Source organism: Erythrolamprus reginae, chromosome 7 (assembly GCF_031021105.1).
Source record: "Erythrolamprus reginae isolate rEryReg1 chromosome 7, rEryReg1.hap1, whole genome shotgun sequence".
In the NCBI taxonomy this organism is placed as follows: Eukaryota; Metazoa; Chordata; class Lepidosauria; order Squamata; family Dipsadidae; genus Erythrolamprus; species Erythrolamprus reginae.
Genome location: NC_091956.1, coordinates 84,350,620 through 84,371,374, shown reverse-complemented (window position 1 = coordinate 84,371,374; position 20,755 = coordinate 84,350,620). Strand labels below are relative to the sequence as shown.

The following is a 20,755-nucleotide window of genomic DNA, read 5'->3' as shown; positions in this document are numbered from 1 at the left end:
CCACAACACGAGGAACTGTGTTATAGGGTCACGGCATTAGAAAGGTTGAGAACCACTGTCCAGACATCTCAAACCAGGTGAGCCTGGTTTTATAATGATCTATTCAATCTACTTATTTGCCCTTTTTATAAAGTATTCATTAAATCAACCAATCAATCACCAGACAACGTATTATTTGTAATGTAGCAAAATGCATTACAACGGTGACACCCAGTGGTGAATTTTTTTTTACTACCAGTTTTGGGGGTGTAGGTTGGTGGGCAGGGCAGGGAAGGATCCTGCAAAATCTCCATTCCCTCCCCACTTCTGGGGGGGAAGGATATTGCAAAATCTCCATTCCCACCTCCCTCTGGGACCAGACAGAGGTGGCATTTTCTGGTTCTCCGAACTACTCAAAATTTTCGCTTTCAGTTCTCCAGAACCTGTCAGAACCTGCTGGATTTAACACCTGGTGACACATATAATGCAGCCTTGGATAATGAAAGACGCAAGCCAAATTGTAATTATCTTACGTTTGAGTAAAGAATAACCATCTCTCGCTTTTATGTTATTTCCTATTTTATTGTATCTTGTATTATCTGGACATGTTTTAAGTTTCTGTCTTTTGGTAATAATAAAGCATTCATTGACTATCACCAGGGAACTAAGTGGAAAATCAGTACAGGATAGAATAGAATGGAATAGAATAGAATAGAATAGAATAGAATTTTGTTGACCAAGTGTGATTGGACACACAAGGAATTTGTCTTGGTGCATATGCTCTCAGTGTACAAAAAAGAAAATATACATTTGTCAAGAATCATGTGGTACAACACTTAATCATTGTCATAGGGGTCAAATAAGCAATGAAGAAACAATCAATATTAATAAAAATCTTAGGATACAAGCAACAAGTTACAGTCACACAGTCCTAAGTGGGAGGAAAAGGATGATAGGAATGATGAGAAAAACTAGTAGAAATAGAAGTGGAGACTTAGTAAAAAGTCTGACACTGTTGAGGGAATTATTTGTTTAGCAGAGTGATGGTGTTCGGGAAAAAAACTCCTCTTGTGTCTAGTTGTCTTGGTGTGCAGTGCTCTGTAGTGACACTTTCAGGGTAGGAGTTGAAACAATTTGTGTCCAGGATGCAAGGGGTCAGTCAATATTTTACCCGCCCTCTTTTTGACTCGTGCAGTCTACAAGTCCTCAATGGAAGGCAGGATGGCAGCAATAGTTTTTTTCTGCAGTTCAATACAATGGATATTGAATAAGGATGTGGACTGAAGGGCTTTGTAACAACAACTTGTTTCTCTTCCTGCTCTTGAGTCCCCATCTCTTCCTAGACTGACCTTTGTGCTGTGATTTCCCTCCGTAATCTCCAGGGGATTAGCCGCACTTCCTCCATGGAGAGATTTGTCCACGGGGTTACAGGGATTGCATGCAGTTATTTAGCTGCAAAAAAACTCCAAACAATAAGGGGCGTACATAAGTGCCTTTCGTCCCCTGTCCAATTGTCTTTCCTTTCTCTCACTTATCATATATAGAATAGAATAGAATAGAATAGAATAGAATTTTTATTGGCCAAGTGTGATTGGACACACAAGGAATTTGTCTTTGGTGCAGATGCTCTCAGCGTACATAAAATAAAATATACATTTGTCAAGAATCATGTGGTACAACACTTAATGATTGTCATAGAGGTTAAATAAGCAATGAAGAAGCAATATTAATAAAAATCTTAGGATATACGCAACAAGTTACAGTCATACAGTCAACATGGGAGGAAATGGGTGATAGGAATGATGAGAAAAACCAGTAGAATAGAAGTGCAGATTTAGTAGAAAGTCTGACAGTGTTGAGGGAATTATTTGTTTAGTAGAGTGATGGTGTTCGGGAAAAAACTGTTCTTGTGTCTAGTTGTCTTGGTGTGCAGTGCTCTGTAGCGACGTTTTGAGGGTAGGAGTTGAAACAATTTGTGTCCAGGATGTGAGGGGTCAGTAAATATTTTACCCGCCCTCTTTTTGACTCGTGCAGTCTACAGGTCCTCAATGGAAGGCAGGTTGGCAGCCATTGTTTTTTCTGCAATTCTGATTCTCCTCTGAAGTCTGTGTCGGTCCTGTTGGGTTGCAGCACCAAACCAGACAGTGATAGAGGTGCAGATGACAGACTCAATGATTCCTCTGTAGAACTGGATCAGCAGCTCCTTGGGCAGTTTGAGCTTCCTGAGCTGGCGCAGAAAGAACATTCTTTGTTGTGCTTTTTTGATGATGTTTTTGATGTATATATTCTCTTCCTTTCAGATATCCTCTCCTCTAAGTTCACTTTACCCTTATATATATTACTACATGTCTATTTTTCTTCCTATGTATTTGTGTATTGGACAAATGAATAAATAAATCAATAAAATAAAATGACTTGAGGCATATAGAGAAACCCCCTCTTCAAAAACAGCACAGATTGCTTAGGGATTTCAACATAGGTTATAAAAATGGAATTTGTGGAATTAAAAAAAAACCACACAGAGTAATTGTTAGATTAGAATTGGCAGATATACAACTGGGGAAATCTTCCAAGAGCTTCGTGACAATATTGTTTGATATCCTGCGTTAATTCAAACCCCTCGTTGGCCGTACAGCTCCTTGGAATGTATTCTTAGCCTACTTTATCTCCTAAGATTTGTTTAATGAAAATATTTTAAAAAGAGGCCATAAAAACGAGCAATCACGATGGCAAAGCAGAGGATGAGAAGCTCTAACATAATGTTAATTTCTTCAGTGGGAAATAAAGAGATTCCAGAATTTAGCAAGGTACCGTATTTTTCGGACTATAAGACACACTATAAAACACACCAAGAATTTGAAGAGGTAAGTAAGGGGGGGGGGTTGCCCTCCCACAGTGAATGAAATGGGTCATTTTTTATCCTTTTTTGGGGGGGCAAAAATAGGCATTTTTGCTCTCCCCCAAGCCCCAGAAACACTCTGCAGACTCCCCAAACTTTCTATGCACCTGTTTTTGAGCAGGGCTCCAGGAGGCCAAAAATGGATGGATTCGGTATATAAGACGCAGCAATAATTCCATCCTGTTATTGGGAGGAGGGAAGAGCGTCTTATACTCCAAAAATACGGTAATTCTGTTTTTCCCAGCAGTGATTTTTGGATTGATTCTATTTGTGGCTTATTAAAGAGCAGGTCCACATAACTAGTGTTCTGTCGGGCTCTCTGGTAGAATCCTCCCAAAAATTCACAGGTACAAATTTCAGACACACACATGTTTGAAAATTCAAAACAATGTTCTTTATAATGAAAATTCCCTTAAACCAAGCCCTCTTTTGGTATAGCCAAGAGCACTCGACTCCAAACAAACTGGTAATTTATACAAGTCCCTTATCAGTTCTGTGATACTTAGCTTGCAGCTGGGTGGCAACTCACAGTCCTTCTTCTTCCACAAAGTGAAACACACTTTGCTCTGGTTTAGTTTCAAAGCGGGGGGAAATCAGCACACAAAAGGTCAAAGTCAGCAAAGCAGTCACGAAACACCATGATCAGATAATCCTCCACAATGGCCAAACCCACAGGCTGCTCTTTATAGCAGCCTCACTAATGACCACAGCCCCACCCAACCACAGGTGGCCTCATTTTCTTTGATAATAATCTCTCAGTTGTTGCTGCCTATGCATCGCTCTCCGCATGCGTGGCTGTATCATTAACACTTGTTCTGAATCCAAGGAGGAGCTAGAGAATTGATCTCCTTCTGAGCTGTCTGCCCCACTCTCCTCCTCCCTGTCACTCATGTCTTCTTGGTCAGAGGAGCCTTCATCAGCAGATTCCACCGGGGGCAAAACAGGCCTGCAGCATGTGGATGTCTCCCCCACATCCACAGTCCTTGGGGCAGGAGCTGGGCCAGAGCTAACCATAACAACTAGTAAATGAGACAATGCTAAACACCACACAACAATCTTGCATTGCTTGATAACTTGCCTATTTTGGTGGTCTCTGTAAACCTCACATGAAGAAAGTTTATTGAACATTGGTGGTTTGGAGAAGAGGAACAAGATTTTGGATGGAGGACAATTCACCTGGAGGATAATTAACTAGGGGAACAGCTGGTTTCCAGAAATTGTGGGTGCTCCATCATTGGATGTTTTAAAGAAGATTATCTGAAATGCAGTAGTGTAAGTTCTCCTGCTTGCTCAGTGGGCTGGATTAGAAGACCTCTAAGGTCCCTTCCAGCTCATTCTATTCTATTTTATTCTATGATGCTTGCTTTCATTTTGTAGAAACACACTGTGCATGCTGATTTAAGGTTTACACTGTCAAATCTGGAGTGGAATGGGTTCCTAATCCCAAAAAATGAAGTTTTGTTTACATTTAGATGAAATGGGTTTATCGCACTTTTCACTGTCCGGGTACACAATCAGAGCAAGTAAACACAAGGTGGGAATGTCCTGCAAAAGCCAATTTCCATTCAGATTTGTATTAGGTAGACCGCATTGCAAGATTAATCTGAAGACAAACAGAATAATTTCCTTACTCGGATAAAATACATAAAGACTGTTGGAATTTCTAACTGGAAATGAACTTGGAGGGGTTGAAATAAGAGAACATGAAGGAGAGTAAATATTTGGTAAAGCGAATACCTTTATTCGAAGAGATAGAGGAGATTTTGATGGACTGTGTGATGGGAGTGCTTGTGTCATAGGACATGTTGATGAATGAAAGACAGGTAGGTTGTGTTGTGTATTCTCCTGTTCAGTTTGGGGATTTTTCAGATTCTGATTCAGAAAGTGGTTATGAATTAGTGGTAGGGCCTGATTTAGAGGCAGAAGAAGTAGGAGACCAACCACAGGACGTTTCTATGGGTTCAGATTCAAGTGAAGGAGAAGCAGATGCTAGATGGATAAATCCTTATTTCAGACGCTTGCAGAGGCGAAGAGAGCAAGTGTCAGGGAAGAAATATTAAGGAAAGGAACGGGTTAATTAATTAATTCGTCACATCCAGGTGTCAGAGGAAGAGAGAGTTGAGTCATTAATCTGCGTTTAGAGAAATGGAGGTTTCTTTCAAGCAGCTCCGAATGTAAGCAATGCCTTGTGTGCTTCTAATTGCAGTTTTTATGACTCTGGGCTAACTCTGACTAGCCATAAATCTTAGAATGACTTGTGGAATGTTTTAATGATTTTGATGTTGCCTTGCATACCGAAGTTTAAGATAAGAGATGAGCGCTGCGTGCCGAGATGATTCAGTGTGGAACAAAGGAAAGAAAAATAAAAATAATGTGGTGTTTTACAAATATATGCATTTAGAAATCATTTATTCCAATTATCAGTGGCCTTAGCCGGAGACCAGAACAGGTTGGACAAGGACAATTCCTCATTCTCCATCCCATGAGCAGGTCCAGTATGCAGGCAGAATAGATAAGAAGGACATTCTAGATCGGGATGTCAAAGAGCCAAGGTGACGCAGTGGGTAGAGTGCAGTACTGCAGGCCACTAAAGCTGACTGCTAGATTTGCAGGTCAGCGGTTCAAATCTCATCACCGGCTTAAGGTTGACTCAGCCTTCCCTCCTTCCAAGGTGGGTAAAATGAGGACCCAGATTGTGGGGGCAATAGGCTGGCTCTGTTAAGAAGTGCTATTGCTAACATGTTGTAAGCCGCCATGAGTCTAAGAAGAAGGGCATTAAAAAATTGAATAAATAAATAAAAATGAATAAACTCAAGGGCCGGGGACCAGATATGACCCGCGGAATGCTTAGATCTGGCCCGAGGGGCTGACCTTGAAACAGTAAAGAACTGTCATGGCAGGGGTGGGTTCCTCTTGGTGTGGACTGGATCGCCCAAATTGGTAGCAACCCGCTGGTGACATCATGGTTGATGTCGGTCCATGGATGAAGCTATCTTTTTGTGAACTTTTTAACAAAAACTGTTTGGCTCCTCCTCTTTCGCTGTATGAAAAAGGGCCTTCCCGCATGCCCTGGGGTTAATACTGACCTTTATTTTTTCACCTGTGTTTTGGGCCGATTCCAACTACAGTGATACCTTGTCTTACGAACTTAATTGGTTCCAGGACGAGGTTCGTAAGGTGAAAAGTTTGTAAGACGAAAAAATGTTTCCCATAGGAATCAATGGAAAAGCGATTAATGCATGCAAGCCCAAAACTCACCCCTTTTGCCAGCTGAAATTTAAATATGTTTATGAATTTGTGTGTGCATGGGGGATTTGTTTCATCATAATTAATAATAATGTGTCTTTTTCCATCCAAACAGGTTTTATTATTGGCTGGGCCTAGCCAAGCACAACAGGGTCCTGATGGGTGACTCGACATCGAGGCGGTCAATCATCGTCTCTCGTTTGCCAATATTCCGGAGAAGTATTAACCGAAGACATGATTCCCTCCCGTCGTCACCAACTTCCAACAGTACCACTGGCGTCCATAGTTCTTCTCCTTCTAGCACTAACTCTAGCTCAGGTAGCACAGGAAAACGGAGAAGCCTCTTTCGGACGCCGTCCATCAGCTTCTCTCACAGGAAGGGGAGCGATCAGAAGGCGGAGTCTTCATGCCAGAATGTGGCGGGCGTTTTGAACGGCACCCAGTCAGGCCACAACGTGTTGCAAAAGCTCGGTTTGGAGGAACCCGCGAAGAACAGAAGCAGACATTCGGTCAGTTTCGGAAGTTCTCGAAGTAAGAAGATCACGAGGTCCATGACGGAGGACTTTGAAAAGGGGAGGGAGCCCTCGACCAACAAGAACGTTTTCATCAATTGCATACGTTCCGGGAAGAACGAAAGCGACGACTCTGGCTTTGCAGAGGCCCACACCAAGTCTTCCGTTAAACATTCCACGAGGAAGCTCCTCACCAAGTCGTTCTCAACGCACTACAGATTCTCGAAGCCGGCCCCTCCGAGTCAATCGGTGTCCTGTGTTCAACCCTCTTCTTGTTTGCTGGAGATTAAACCCAGTGTTGAAACCGATCCCGTGTCGGCCAAGTCTTCTCCTTCGGAATGTGTAGGCAGCTCTTTGCTTTCCGCCGACCTGACAACGGTACAGACGCCGTCGGAGTTCCTAGCGTTGACTGAGGATTCTGTTTCGGAGGTGGACGGGTTGCCCGCCTGTGGGAACCCGCACCCAGAAACCTTGGCCCACAATGTGTCTACCTCTCAAACCTTTGCTGCTTCTCCTCTTTCAAGGAAAACCCACCTGACGGAGAGTATTTCCCCTTCCGTCGAAACTCACAGGGCTAGAAATGTATTGCTGGCCGAAACCAGCGCTTTCTCGGAAATCCTTGATTCAAATCGAAAGCACACGAAAGTGTTATTGCCGGAGCTCTTTGCTAAACACGCCCCCCGTCCAGAAGAGGTGAACTCAGGAGCTAAAGCACAATTAAAAACCTTTGTCTTAAGCCAGGGAGAGGCCGTCGGAAGTCCTCCACAAGCACAGCGTTTACAGCGGGACCAACAAAAAGCAAGAGTATCACCGGAACGCGCCAGGGAAGCCTTTCCTGGCATTGAACCTAAGATGGCGCCTTTGTCTTCTGAACCTCAGTCTTTCCAAACGCAGCAGGCAAATGATATAAGCCACGCCAAGGGTATGTATTCTTCAACCGTTGCTGTCTTCTGAGAAAAAACATGTTCATTCATAAAAAAATGTTTTTCCTAACAAATACCGCACGCACAAATAATATTTAGAGAGCAACGGTAATGGGTTGCTAGCTGATACGTGACATACCTGGGATAAGCATATATCCACTGTAAGATAAAATACAGGAAATAGTATAAGGGCAGACTAGATGGACCATGAGGTCTTTTTCTGCCGTCAGTCTTCTATGTTTCTATGTTTCTATGTTTCTATGTTTCTATGTTTCTATGTTTCTATGTTTCTATGTTTCTATGTTTCTATGTTTCTATGTTTCTATGTTTCTATGTTTCTATGTTTCTATGTTTCTATGTTTCTATGTTTCTATGTTTCTATGTTTCTATGTTTCTATGTTTCTATGTTTCTATGTTTCTATGTTTCTATGTTTCTATGTTTCTATGTTTCTATGTTTCTATGTTTCTATGTTTCTATGTTTCTATGTTTCTATGTTTCTATGTTTCTATGTTTCTATGTTTCTATGTTGTTTCTATGTTTCTATGTTTCTATGTTTCTATACTGTGTACTGGTAGCAAAAAGCAAAAAGCTCTTGGTGACCGATGGGTGGGCGCATACGTCTGAGTGAGACTTGGATTCTGCACATGTGCGGGAAGCAAAATCTGATGAGACAATGCATGGCATGCGCAGAAGCAAAATATCACCAAAACTTGCTTAAATGTCAGGCGCATGGCAAATCTCACTTGGATGCATGCACCCCCCCTCTTGTGAGAAGACACATATATGTGTGAGATTTAGGTGATTTTTGCTGATTTTTTTGCTTCTGTGTAGGCTGCGCATCCTCTCGCGAGATTTCGCTTCCTGCACATGCACAGAAGCCAAATTTCACCCGGTCGATGGGACCCGGAGAAGGCCTACTCTGTGGGACCTTATCGGCCGCTGAGATTCGTGCAGTAGAATATCTTTCCAAAGACATTTGCCTTTTAAAAAAAAAGATAGGGGTAGTCCTTGACTTACAACAGTCTGTTTAGCGACCATTCAAAGTTACAATGATCCATTGTTTTGTTTACCTGGCTGTCCAATGTATGGGCCAGGGTTTTCCAACAGCTACATAAGAAACCCGGATCAAGCTTTAAGTGGCTGCAGCTCAGTCAATTTCCGAGTAATGCACCTTTGATTCAAAGAAACATTTCTGAGTGATACTTGCAGCATTGATGATGATTGTAAATAAGCCTATTATATCTTACTTTGCAGCAAATCTTCCCAGTAGTCTGAGTCCATTCCGAGAAGGAAGATTCGTAGAGAAGCGCTTAAGATCCTCTTCAGAAGGCACTGCTGGGAATAGTCGGATGATCCTAAAGCCAAAGGATGGGAACCTAGAAGACATAAACTGTTTAAGAAAGCAGAGAACGAGTTCCTCCTCATCTAAAATGAATAGCTTGGTAAGTCTGCAAAGCCTCGGGTGGCTCGTTGCTTTTTCCCTTCTGGTTTTGCAGGAATAAACACAATCTGGTAGCATAAATGGAGATTATAGCAATGTATTGATGGTCAGATTTTCTGAGCCAAAACTCATAATGTAAAATACAATTGCACACCTGTGGGCCATTGGACAATTACAATCACAGTTCTAATTTTCTGGCAAAACACGTATTTTATCTGTAGAAAATGTCCATATTTAGTCTGGAAGACCTCGAGTTTAGAAGATAACTGAGTTTGACCTTGGATGGAATTGATAATATGGATGATGGAGACACATAAAATTATCAGTGTCATAACCATGTTCCCTTTGGATGCCTCCAGTGGGAGGGGAGTTTTATATAACAAATCTGGCTGAGAGAATAAAAAACTCCCAGGTGATGCGTGAATGTAAATGGATTTTATCACACTCACAACTTTCTTTGATGCTCTCCCTCTGAGAGAAAAAGTAGAGGCTACTTATCTTGTTAAGTAGAAGGAGATTCTAGTGGAGAAATTCCCTTTTATATACCTGTTTCCTACAACAGAGTTAAAGGAGGGAAGGTCAGTGATTCTGGTAGAATTTCAAAGTGTGTGTATCTGTGTGTGTGTGTGTGTGTGTGTGTATGTATGTATGTATGTATGTATAGATAGATAGATAGATAGATAGATACTGTAGATAGATAGATAGATAGATAGATAGATAGATAGATAGATAGATAGATAGATAGATAGAGGCAGGCAGGCAGGCAGGCAGGCAGATAGATAGGTGATAGATAGATAGATAGATAGATAGATAGATAGATGACAGACAGACAGACATAGATAGATAGATAGATAGATAGATAGATAGATAGATAGACAGATGATAGATAGATAGATAGATGATAGATAGATGATAGATAGATAGATAGATAGATAGATAGATAGATAGATGATAGATAGATAGATAAATAGATAAATAAATAGATAGATAGGTAGATACAGTAGATAGATAGATAGATAGATAGATAGATAGATAGATGATAGATGATAGATAGATAGATAGATAGATGATAGATAGATAGATAGATGATAGATAGATAGATAGATAGATATTAGATAGATAGATAAATAGATAGATAGATAGATAGATAGATAGATACAGTAGATAGATAGATAGATAGATAGATGATAGATAGATAGATAGATAGATAGATACAGTAGATAGATAGATACAGTAGATAGATAGATAGATAGATAGATAGATGATAGATAGATAGATAGATGATAGATAGATAGATAGATATTAGATAGATAGAAAAATAGATAGATAGATAGATAGATACAGTAGATAGATAGATAGATGATAGATAGATAGATGATAGATAGATAGATAGATAGATAGATACAGTAGATAGATAGATAGATAGATGATAGATAGATAGATAGATGATAGATAGATAGATAGATATTAGATAGATAGATAAATAGATAGATAGATAGATAGATAGATACAGTAGATAGATAGATAGATAGATGATAGATAGATAGATGATAGATAGATAGATAGATAGATAGATGATAGATAGATAGATAGATAGATAGATAGATAGATAGATAGATAGATAGATAGATAGATAGATAGAACATTGCGATTATGAATACTATATAATCCAGTTTCCACAGTTGGGGATCCATCTATTGTATTATTTATTTCTCTGTTTACATTATGAGCTTCTTTCTTTTTATGGAGCAAATTTCATAAAACCTCTATTCTTTCCTTCCCAATGATATCTTTGAAGGATGCCATGAGATGCCGTATTTTATCAAAGGGTTTCCTTGGACAAGAGGGACAATTGTAGTACAAAATGCTGATTCCAAAGGTTTTATTTAAGCAAAACGGAAAAATGGGAGTGCAACATGGAATTGAAAATGTAACCAAGCCCCTACTCAAAGCAAAAAATTGCCCTGAAGAGGGCAGTGTTGCTCTTTATTAGCAAGAAAGGTAAATAATTAAGAAGTAGCCAATTCAAGCTATTTTTTAGGATGGTGTTTTATGTAAAAGAAGCTTTGGGGTCAGTAACAGGTATCCAAAAAGGAGCCCTTTGACATGTTTTGTGCGAAGGTGGTGAGGTCAAAGTTCCTTCATTCTTCTGCTGATTTTGGGGTGTCTCGAGTGACCGAGGAATGACCACATCCCGAAATACTCATGATATCGCTGACCTCAGAGAATATTAAACTGAAGGATAAAGACAGCCAAGGACGGAGAGAGCCATAAATAGAACAATGTGTATATTTTTAAAAGCAACTTAAGGATCAATATTTTTTCCAAGAGTATCAAGGTGTCCATAAATAGCTGTTGCAATTGAGATGAAGAATCTGTGCATTTGGAAATCAGCTGTTTCCTACAAATGAAACAAAACTTTGTCCTTACCATAAAACAAATTCATCTTTATATGATGCAACTCTCTAGGCCTCTAGAAGGGATTTCTAATTATTATTTTTTTTGCAATTAAATTAACTCTTACCATTTGTCTTTTGTTCTAGGAAACACCATTAATATTTTTCAATGTCACCCTACATCTTATCCCTTCTTCCAACTATTTGGAAGAAACTATTTATTGAAACTTTTTTGTTTCTTGTCTGTTTCTGGCATTCACACAAATTCCAGCGACTGATTAGGTCCCACAGAGTTGGCCTTCTCCGGGTCCCATTGATGAAACAATGCCGTCTGGCGGGACCCAGGGGAAGAGCCTTCTCTGTGGTGGCCCCAGCCCTCTGGAATCAGCTCCCCCCCGGAGATTAGGACTGCCCCCACCCTTCTTGCCTTTCGCAAACTTTTGAAAACTCATCTATGTCGCCAGGCATGGAGGAATTGATATATCCTTAGCTGTCTTGACTTTATGGATGGTGTGTTTGGGTTGTATGATTGTTTTTAATAGGGTTTTTTTAAAGACTGTTTTAACATTGGATTTGTATATGATGTTTTATTGTTGTGAGCTGCTCCGAGTCCTCGGAGAGGGGCGGCATACAAATCTAATAAATTATTATTATTATTTATTATTGGTTTGTATTTCCTGCATATGCTGATGAGCCTCAATTTGGGTGATTTCAAAATAAAATTAAATCCTAAATAAGTGCTAAACATTTTTAAAACTTAAGTTAGGAATGCTGTGTCTGGAATGATCCTATTTTCTTTTTTTAAAAAATCAGTTATTTTTAATTTTCATCCTTGCAGTAGCCTTTTTATTCCATAAGATGTCAATGTTGCTCTGTTTGATCAAAACCAGAAATATTCTTACAGCTGAGAGAACTGGCTAAAGAAAGAAAAAAAAATCAGTTTTGGATATCTTACATTCATTGATTTGGGCCAATTTATAGCAATTTCATGTTGATACAGTTTTGGAGAAAGAATGGTTTGGGGAAAGAAAGCAAATTTGGGAATTGAAACTTGGATCTACGGTTGGGGGTTTCATACCCAGAGAGAAATTGATTATGGAATTCTTCAAAAATCACATTAGATTTAGTTGTAGGATCAGGAGCGCAAATATTGTTACCAGTGACACGGAGCTGGGTCCAGGAGATTGTCAACGCCTCCTTGGGGAGGGGGTCCTTTCCGCCCCTTTATAAGGAGGCGGTTGTGCGCCCCCTCCTCAAGAAGCCTTCCCTGGACCCAGCCGTGCTTAATAACTACCGTCCAGTCTCCAACCTTCCCTTCATGGGGAAGGTTGTGGAGAAGGTGGTGGCACTTCAACTCCAGCGGTCCTTGGAAGAAGCCGATTATCTAGGTCCTCAGCAGTCTGGATTCAGGCCTGGCTACAGCACGGAAACTGCTTTGGTCGCGTTGATGGATGATCTCTGGCGGGCCCGGGACAGGGGCTTGTCCTCTGTCCTGGTGCTCCTTGACCTCTCAGCGGCTTTCGATACCATCGACCATGGTATCCTTCTGCGCCGGCTGGAGGGGTTGGGAGTGGGAGGCACTGTTCTTCAGTGGTTCTCCTCCTACCTCTCCGGTCGGTCGCAGTCAGTGTTAGTGGGGGGTCAGAGGTCGACCCGAGGTTTCTCCCTTGTGGGGTGCCTCAGGGGTCAGTCCTCTCCCCCCTGCTATTTAATATCTACATGAAACCGCTGGGTGAGATCATCCAAGGGCATGGGGTGAGGTATCATCAATATGCCGATGATACCCAGTTGTACATCTCCACCCCATGTCCAGTCAACGAAGCAGTGGAAGTGATGTGCCGGTGCCTGGAGGCTCAGGGAAATCCCATCACTTCGGCTGGCAACGGAAGTCCGGAGATGGGGTTTCCCAGCGAGGGGAGCCTCAGGGAAATCCCAACAGTGTAAGAACAGGCGCTTTGGCTGGCAACGGAAGTCCAGAGGTGGGGCATCCCAGCAGAGGTGGCTTGGGTTTATAAAGTGAAAATAGTTCGGAAGAAGAGGCAAAAAAATCTTAAACACCGGGTTCGTGCCTCGAAAAGTTCATTAGAAGAGGCGTTCGTAAGATGAGTTGCCACTGTATTTTCTTTTTCCCAATGTGGTATATAACTCAGTTCAACAAATTTCTCCCTCTCTCTCTCTTCTTCCCCCATTATCCCTTCATTTTAGATTCCCTTTATCTGCCTATAGTGATTAGATACCGCGTTGTGGCACTCCTGGGAGTAATTTGGATGAGCAAAAGCATTACTAATAGGGAAAAATTGCTGCCTCCAGCGAATATGTTCCGTTATTATTCAAAATGCCACCTTACAACAATGTGATTAATTTCCGATCAGAACTTCCTTTTCACAATGAGACACTCGTGCAATGGTGAACATAGGTCGTTGCCTCTCCTGGCCCCAAAATTTCTGATGGGCAGCGAGGTGTTTTCGCCACTCAATTGCCTGGCAAATACTATTAATTATAACCCGACTTGTTTGCTTCAGCAAAGTGTTGTGCGTGTGTTTTGATGGCAATGCAATGAGATAGATAGAATGGCTGGTCTTCAGCCTGAGCTGTCAAACTCCAAATAAGTGATGGAGATGAATGGCTAAATTAGCAGATGTCCAAGAGTTAATGATATGTGTGTGTGTGTGTGAACATATAGGCTTTTATTTATTTCATTCTCGAAATGTCAGTGAACTGGATTCAGACTAAAGTCATACTTCGTTTACTTTGTTTTCATTTTAACTATGGATCGTCTCTGCCATTTAAACCTGGGCTAACCGATAATTTATAGATAAGTCATCATTAAGAGATTGTTCACGGAAGAAACAATTCAAAAATAATTATCTTGTTCCAAATAAATGCTGCTGCTCCCAAAGTAGGATTTTGGCCTTTTTGGACCTTTCGAATAGGTTCATTAAAATATTTAAAATAACTTCTGCCGCACGAATCCCAACGACCAGTTAGGTCCCACAGAGTTGGCCTTCTCCGGGTCCCGTCGACTAAACAATTTCGTTTAGCAGGACCCAGGGGAAGAGCTTTCTCTGTGGCGGCCCCGACCCTCTGGAACCAACTCCCTACATATATCAGAGTTGCCCCCACCCTCCTTGCCTTTCGTAAGCTCCTTAAAACCCACCTCTGTCGTCAGGCATGGGGGAACTGAGATATTCTCTTCCCCCTAGGCCTCTACAATTTATGCATGGTATGTCTGTATGTATGATTGGTTTCTTAAATTGGGTTTTTTACATTACTTTTAATATTAGATTTGTTCATATTGTCTTTTTACTGTTGTTAGCCGCCCCGAGTCTACGGAGAGGGGTGGCATACAAATCTAATTAATAAAATAGACAGACAGACAGACAGACAGACAGACAGACTGACAGACAGACAGACAGACAGACAGATAGATAGATAGATAGATAGATACTAGGGAACCCGAATCTTAGCTTCCCATCCAATTGAAAGTTCACATTATTATTATTATTATTATTATTATTATTATTATTATTATTATTATTAATTAGATTTGTATGCCGCCCCTCTCCGTAGACTACGTAGACTCACATGCCTTGCCCCCCACCCACAAACTTATCAGGTTGGCCATTTAGGTTGTGCCAGAATGGCAAGTCCTCCTTCCGCTTCCGCCCAGGTGGTGGACATATGCTGACCTTGAACTTCTCGAAAGAAGGCTTTGTGGCTGCATCTGTTCTCTCCTGAAAATCCCCCCCTCCCAAGTTGCCATAAACATCAGGCCTTCTACACATAGTGTGGCAAACTGTTGATTTCTCACCATCTTCTGCACTGTCTTGAAATTCAGCAATTTTTGACGGGTTCTAGAGAACCCGTCGTGGAAATTTTGAGTAGTTCGGAGAACCAGCAAATGCCACTTCTGTGGTAGGAATGTGGATTTTGCAATATCCTTCCCCTGCCACTCCCACCAAGCCACACCCACAGAACCTGTAGGGACAAACAATTCTGATCCCCCCCACCCCCCCATCTGCTACTGCAAACTTCAGTGATTTGTGGCTTTTAATTGCAGCCCAGCACTAATATTTAAATTTTATACCTTTGCATTGCAAAACAAATTTATGATGCAGAACGCTGAGGCTTAAATTGAAGGCAATTATCTTTAAGATACAATCACAATACCCCAATTGTCCATGCATAGATCTATTAAAATTGTCCTTCACTTATTGTGCTTTGAAATGAATTTTTGATTAGAGTTACACTCCCCCTCCTCTCTCTTTAATGCAACCAGACCATTGACTGCAAATCAAAATAAAGTCTTTGCTGGGAAGTGCTTCAAGGGCAGGACAAAAACACCAGGGCACAGTTGGACATGGGATAATTACTTCTCTGTAGAGAGTTTTTGTGTAGCTGTGAGCCACGGGGTGGCAGCATAGGCTTTTTGTAAGACTGGGAGGAGGAAAACCCGGCACTACAACAAAAAGACAACTTGCCTTTACTGTCATAATAAAGAAACCAAAGCTTTCGATTGAAACGTAAATTGTGAGTTTACTTACTGTCTTATTAATACGTGTGACTGATTGGAACAGCAATCCCCCCCCCCCCAAAAAAGAGAGGAAGAAAAATCAAATTTGAAAGAAAAAAAGAATAAACAAAGGTTTTCCACTATATGTCCCAAAAGATAAATAGATCAAAGTATCTATGTATCTATCTTTGTATCTATCTATGTATCTATCTATGTATCTATGTATCTATCATCTATCTATCTATCTATATATCGATTTATCTATCTATCTACAGTATCTATCTATTATTATTATTATTATTATTATTATTATTATTATTATTATTATTATTATTATTATTATTTTATTAGATTTGTATGCCGCCCCTCTCCGAGGACTCAGAGCGGCTCACAACAAGAAAAACAATACAATGAATACAAATCCAATACTTAAAAATGTCTATGTCTGTCTCCGTCCGTCTGTCCGTCCGTCCGTCCCTCCCTCCCTCCCTCCCTCCATCCATCCCTATCTATCTATCTATCTATCTATCTATCTATCTATCTATCTATCTATCTATCTATCTATCTATCTATCTATCTATCTATCTATCTATCTATCTATGAAGGTCTTGGCATATTCGGGTTTCTTACCATGTAAGTTTCGGATATTCCTGGCCACGTTTAGACGAGGTTCCACTTGTCATCTTCAGTCTGGTGCTTTTGGCCTTGTGCTAGGGTGAACATAGCATAACCTGAGCTGCCTTCCCTCTATAAATACCAGTGTGTGTTTGTGTGTGTATTCCAAACTTGGCAAGAACTGGGTTCCACGCTTCGACAATTCGGTTAGTGATGTCATATTTTTTACAGTCAAGTTTGGAGCGGTTAATATTAAGTTTAAATCTGTTGTGTGCTCTTGTGTTGTTGTGGTTGAAGCTGAAGTAGTCACCGACAGGCAGGACGTTGCAGCATATGATCTTGTGGACAATACTTAGATCATGTTTAAGGCGTCGTAGTTCTAAGCTTTCAAGACCCAGGATTGAAAGTCTAGTCTCGTAGGGTCTTCTGTCTCGAGTGGAGGAGTGAAGGGCTCTTCTGGTGAAGTATCTTTGGACATTTTCAAGGCTGTTAATGTCTGAGATGTGATATGGGTTCTAAACAGATGAGCTGTATTCTAGGATGGGTCTGGTGAAAGTTTTGTAAGCTCTGGTAAGTAGTGTGAGATTTCCAGAGCAGAAGCTACATAGGTTTAGATTAACAACTCTTGAGGCCTTCTTAGCAATATTGTTGCAGTGGGCTTTGGCACTTAGATCTTTAGTTATTAGTATTCCAAGGTCCTTGACCGAGTGGGGATTATCTGTGATAATTTGTTTATTAAGTTTGTATTTGAAGTTCTCATTTAAATCAAATCAGATCAGATGAGATCAGATTATTCAGTTCGTATTTGGAGTTCAGATTCTTCTTCCCAATGTGTAGGACAGAGCATTTGCTAGTTGAGATTTGGAGTTGCCATGTGTTAGACCACTCAGAAACAGAGTTCATGTCTTTTTGGAGAGTAGTTGTGTTATCGGTGGTGTTGAAGAGTTTTACATCATCAGAGAAGAGGATACAATATATATTATTTAATTGCAATCCACACTCCTTTTGGCAAGGATAACAATCCACCGCATTTTCAATTACGATTCATGTAACTGGAAAATATTTTTTCCCTTTCAACACTGTGCATTTTTTCTGGGATGCAAATGTAGTAATAATGTAATAATAGCTGCTTCTTGTTTTAACCAAGGAAACTTAATTGACATTGATCGAATGTATTAATAAGTGGAAAAGCAAATAGCATAACAGAATTAAGTTTCTTTCCCCATGCTGAGATTCAAATTTATAGCACCTTTTTTAAAAATTCAAGTAGAAACCCCCCAGAATTATTTCTGTTGCAATACATTTCATAAAGGTTTCAGTGAACTTAAAAATGTCACAAGGCTTGTAGAGATTATGAGCCTGGATTTTTTTTCTTGCTCTTTATTGAAATTATATTTGATAAAGGAAACACCAAGAATCAAGTTGACTGGTAAATTATACGAAAGGTAAATGAAAATAGCAATTTAGTTCTGTTAGGTTAGTTAAACCATATGGATTATTTTTGATGGTTTTTGAGTCTTTCTAATAAGATGATGAGATTAAAAAAAATATACTGTATATATATATATATATCAAAGACTTTAGAATTATAAAAGATGTTTTTCATTGGTTCAGAAAGCACGCAGAGAGCCCCTGCTGGTAGCATTGTATTCTATTCTTTGAAGTGAATAAAATCTATAAAATAACTCAGTAGCCAGAGACCATTTAATAATAATACGATAAAAAAGTATTTTAAAAAGTAGTGTCTTCTTGTACGCCAGTAGCTCTACAGCAGTTATTATATTCAGTCTATTACTGGCATTATGCCACTTCTGATAATAGCTGTACTGTCCAATGAACTGAAAGTTGTACATTAGTCCCTTTTTGATAGTATAGAGAGATTTCGGCAAAGGACAGTTTATATCTGTGATTTTTCTAAACACGGTTTCCGTAGGGGAATTCTAAAGTGCATTCTTCAGATAACTGCAGATATAACGGCAACTAGACTAGGGAGGCTTACAGCATAAAATCAATACAAAATTAGAAATTAAATTTATCTATCTATCTAAATTTATCTATCTATCTATCTATCTATCTATCTATCTATCTATCTATCTATCTATCTATCTAGAAGTTTTTCCCCAAACGCCATCACTCTACTAAACAAATAATTCCCTCAACACTGTCAGACTTTCTACTAAATCTGCACTTCTAATGTGCTAGTTTTTCTCATCATTCCTATCACCCATTTCCTCCCATGTTGACTGTATGACTGTAACTTGTTGCTTATATCCTAAGATTGTTATTAATATTGTTTCTTCATTGCTTATTTGACCCCTATGACAATGATTAAGTGTCGTACCACATGATTCTTGACAAATGCATATTTTATTTTATGTACGCTGAGAGCATCTGCACCAAGACAAATTCCTTGTGTGTCCAATCACACTTGGCCAATAAAATTCTATTCTATTCTATTCTATTCTATTCTATTCTATGCTATTCTATTCTATTCTTGTCTGTTTGTCTGTCTGTCTGTCTGTCTGTCTATCTATCTATCTATCTATCTATCTATCTATCTATCTATCTATCTATCTATCTATCTATTTATTTTGTCCAATACACAATACATATTGAAGAGAATAGACATGTAGTAACATATATAAAGAAAAGGATACAAGAAAAGATATAAAAAGAGAGGAGAAGATATATGAAAGGAAGAAAAGATATATGATATATGAGATAAAGGAGAGACAATTGTACGGGGGACGGAAGGCACACTGGTGCACTTATGCACACACCTTACTGACCTCTAAGGAACCTGGAGAGGTCAATTGTGGATAGTCTAAGGGAGAAATGTTGGGGGTTGGGGGTTGACACTACTGAGTCCGGTAATGAGTTCCACGCTTCGACAACTCTATTGCTGAAGTCATATTTTTTACAGTCAAGTTTGGAGCGGTTAATATTAAGCTTGAATCTGTTGCGTGCTCTTGTGTAGTTGCGGTTGAAGCTGAAGTAGTCATTGACAGGCAGGACGTTGCAGCATATGATTTTGTGGGCAGTACTTAGATCATGTTTTAGGCGTTGTAGTTCTAAGCTTTCTAGACCCAGGATTGTGAGTCTATTTTCATAGGATATTCTGTTTCGAGTGGAGGAGTGGAAGGGCTCTTCTGGTGAAGTATCTTTGGACGTTTTCGAGGGTGTTGATGTCCGAGATGTGGTATTATGCACCCTGTACCCTAAAACCCAAGACTTAAAAATTCCCTACATTAAACCCATTCAGCCCAACTCATCCAGTCCCAACCATACTTTTGGCCATAGCAAGGTGTCAGTCTTCAACAGCTCCAGGGCTGCAGGCAAAGGTGGGTTTTCAAAACCTTAGGAAAGGCCAGAAGGGTGGGGTGGGGGGCAATGCGAATCTCTGGGGGGGGGAGTTCACTGCAAAGTGGGACAATGAGGACAAAGCTGAGATCAATTCACTTCTGCAATCATACTGTTTTTTGAAGACCACAAAAGGAATATCTGAACATCAAATACGATGCCCTTTCTGAACAGCTCCTTTCATTCATTCTAATAGCCAGGAAATTGATAAATAACTTACTTAAGCTTGACCTTTACTTAGTAATGATAATTTCCTGTCTTTCGGTAGGGTTTGCAAGTTAAAAAATGGAGCCTTGCATATTAAATCCGAAGTGACCCTTTACCGGGGATATTTATTAATATAACGGTATAATAAAACAACACTATTGCTAAATATTGTTGGGATATTCTCTCTGTTTCCATGGTAACCTGGGCCGATGGCTGCTTCTGGGGTATTAAATCACTCTTTTGATAAAGGCTTTTGCTCAGACGTTAGACTTTTCATCCTTTAGCGTATTTGTCGTCTTATTGTTCCGCAAATTGTTTCGTTTCTTTCCCTCCCTCCCTTCCTCCCCAACTCCTCCCTCTCTCTTTGTGTGGTTATGGATGTGTTTATAAAGAAGGATGGAATAATGTTGATGTGGAAGGGACTTTATATCACTAGGCAGATCTGTTTCAGCCACTGTGCAGGTTGGTCGGGAGTGTGGAGGGCCGGCCCGTTTTAAAGTTCTGATTGGAGAAGCGTAGTGCCGAACAAGCCCCTGTCGTAAAGCAGAAAGACAAATCAATTCCTTGCATAAATAAAAAACAAACATCTTGCAAATGAAATGTAGAGCAGCAGGCAAAGACAAGGGTGGCCGAAGCAGAACTCGCCTTCGAATAGGACTTGCT

The 20,755-nt window shown here is 40.2% G+C and overlaps 1 protein-coding gene across 4 annotated transcripts in view; it reads left to right on the top strand.

Moving 5' to 3' along the window:
- CCSER1 (coiled-coil serine rich protein 1) overlaps window positions 1-20,755 on the top strand; it is a 580,273-nt gene that overhangs the window by 91,664 nt on the left and 467,854 nt on the right. For all 4 annotated transcript variants that reach the window (XM_070758007.1, XM_070758006.1, XM_070758008.1 and 1 more), the window contains exons 2-3: window positions 6,240-7,558; window positions 8,815-9,002. In XM_070758007.1, coding sequence (XP_070614108.1) covers window positions 6,283-7,558; window positions 8,815-9,002 — 1,464 coding nt within the window. In that variant the 5' untranslated portion in view covers window positions 6,240-6,282. The remainder of the gene's footprint in view (window positions 1-6,239; window positions 7,559-8,814; window positions 9,003-20,755) is intronic.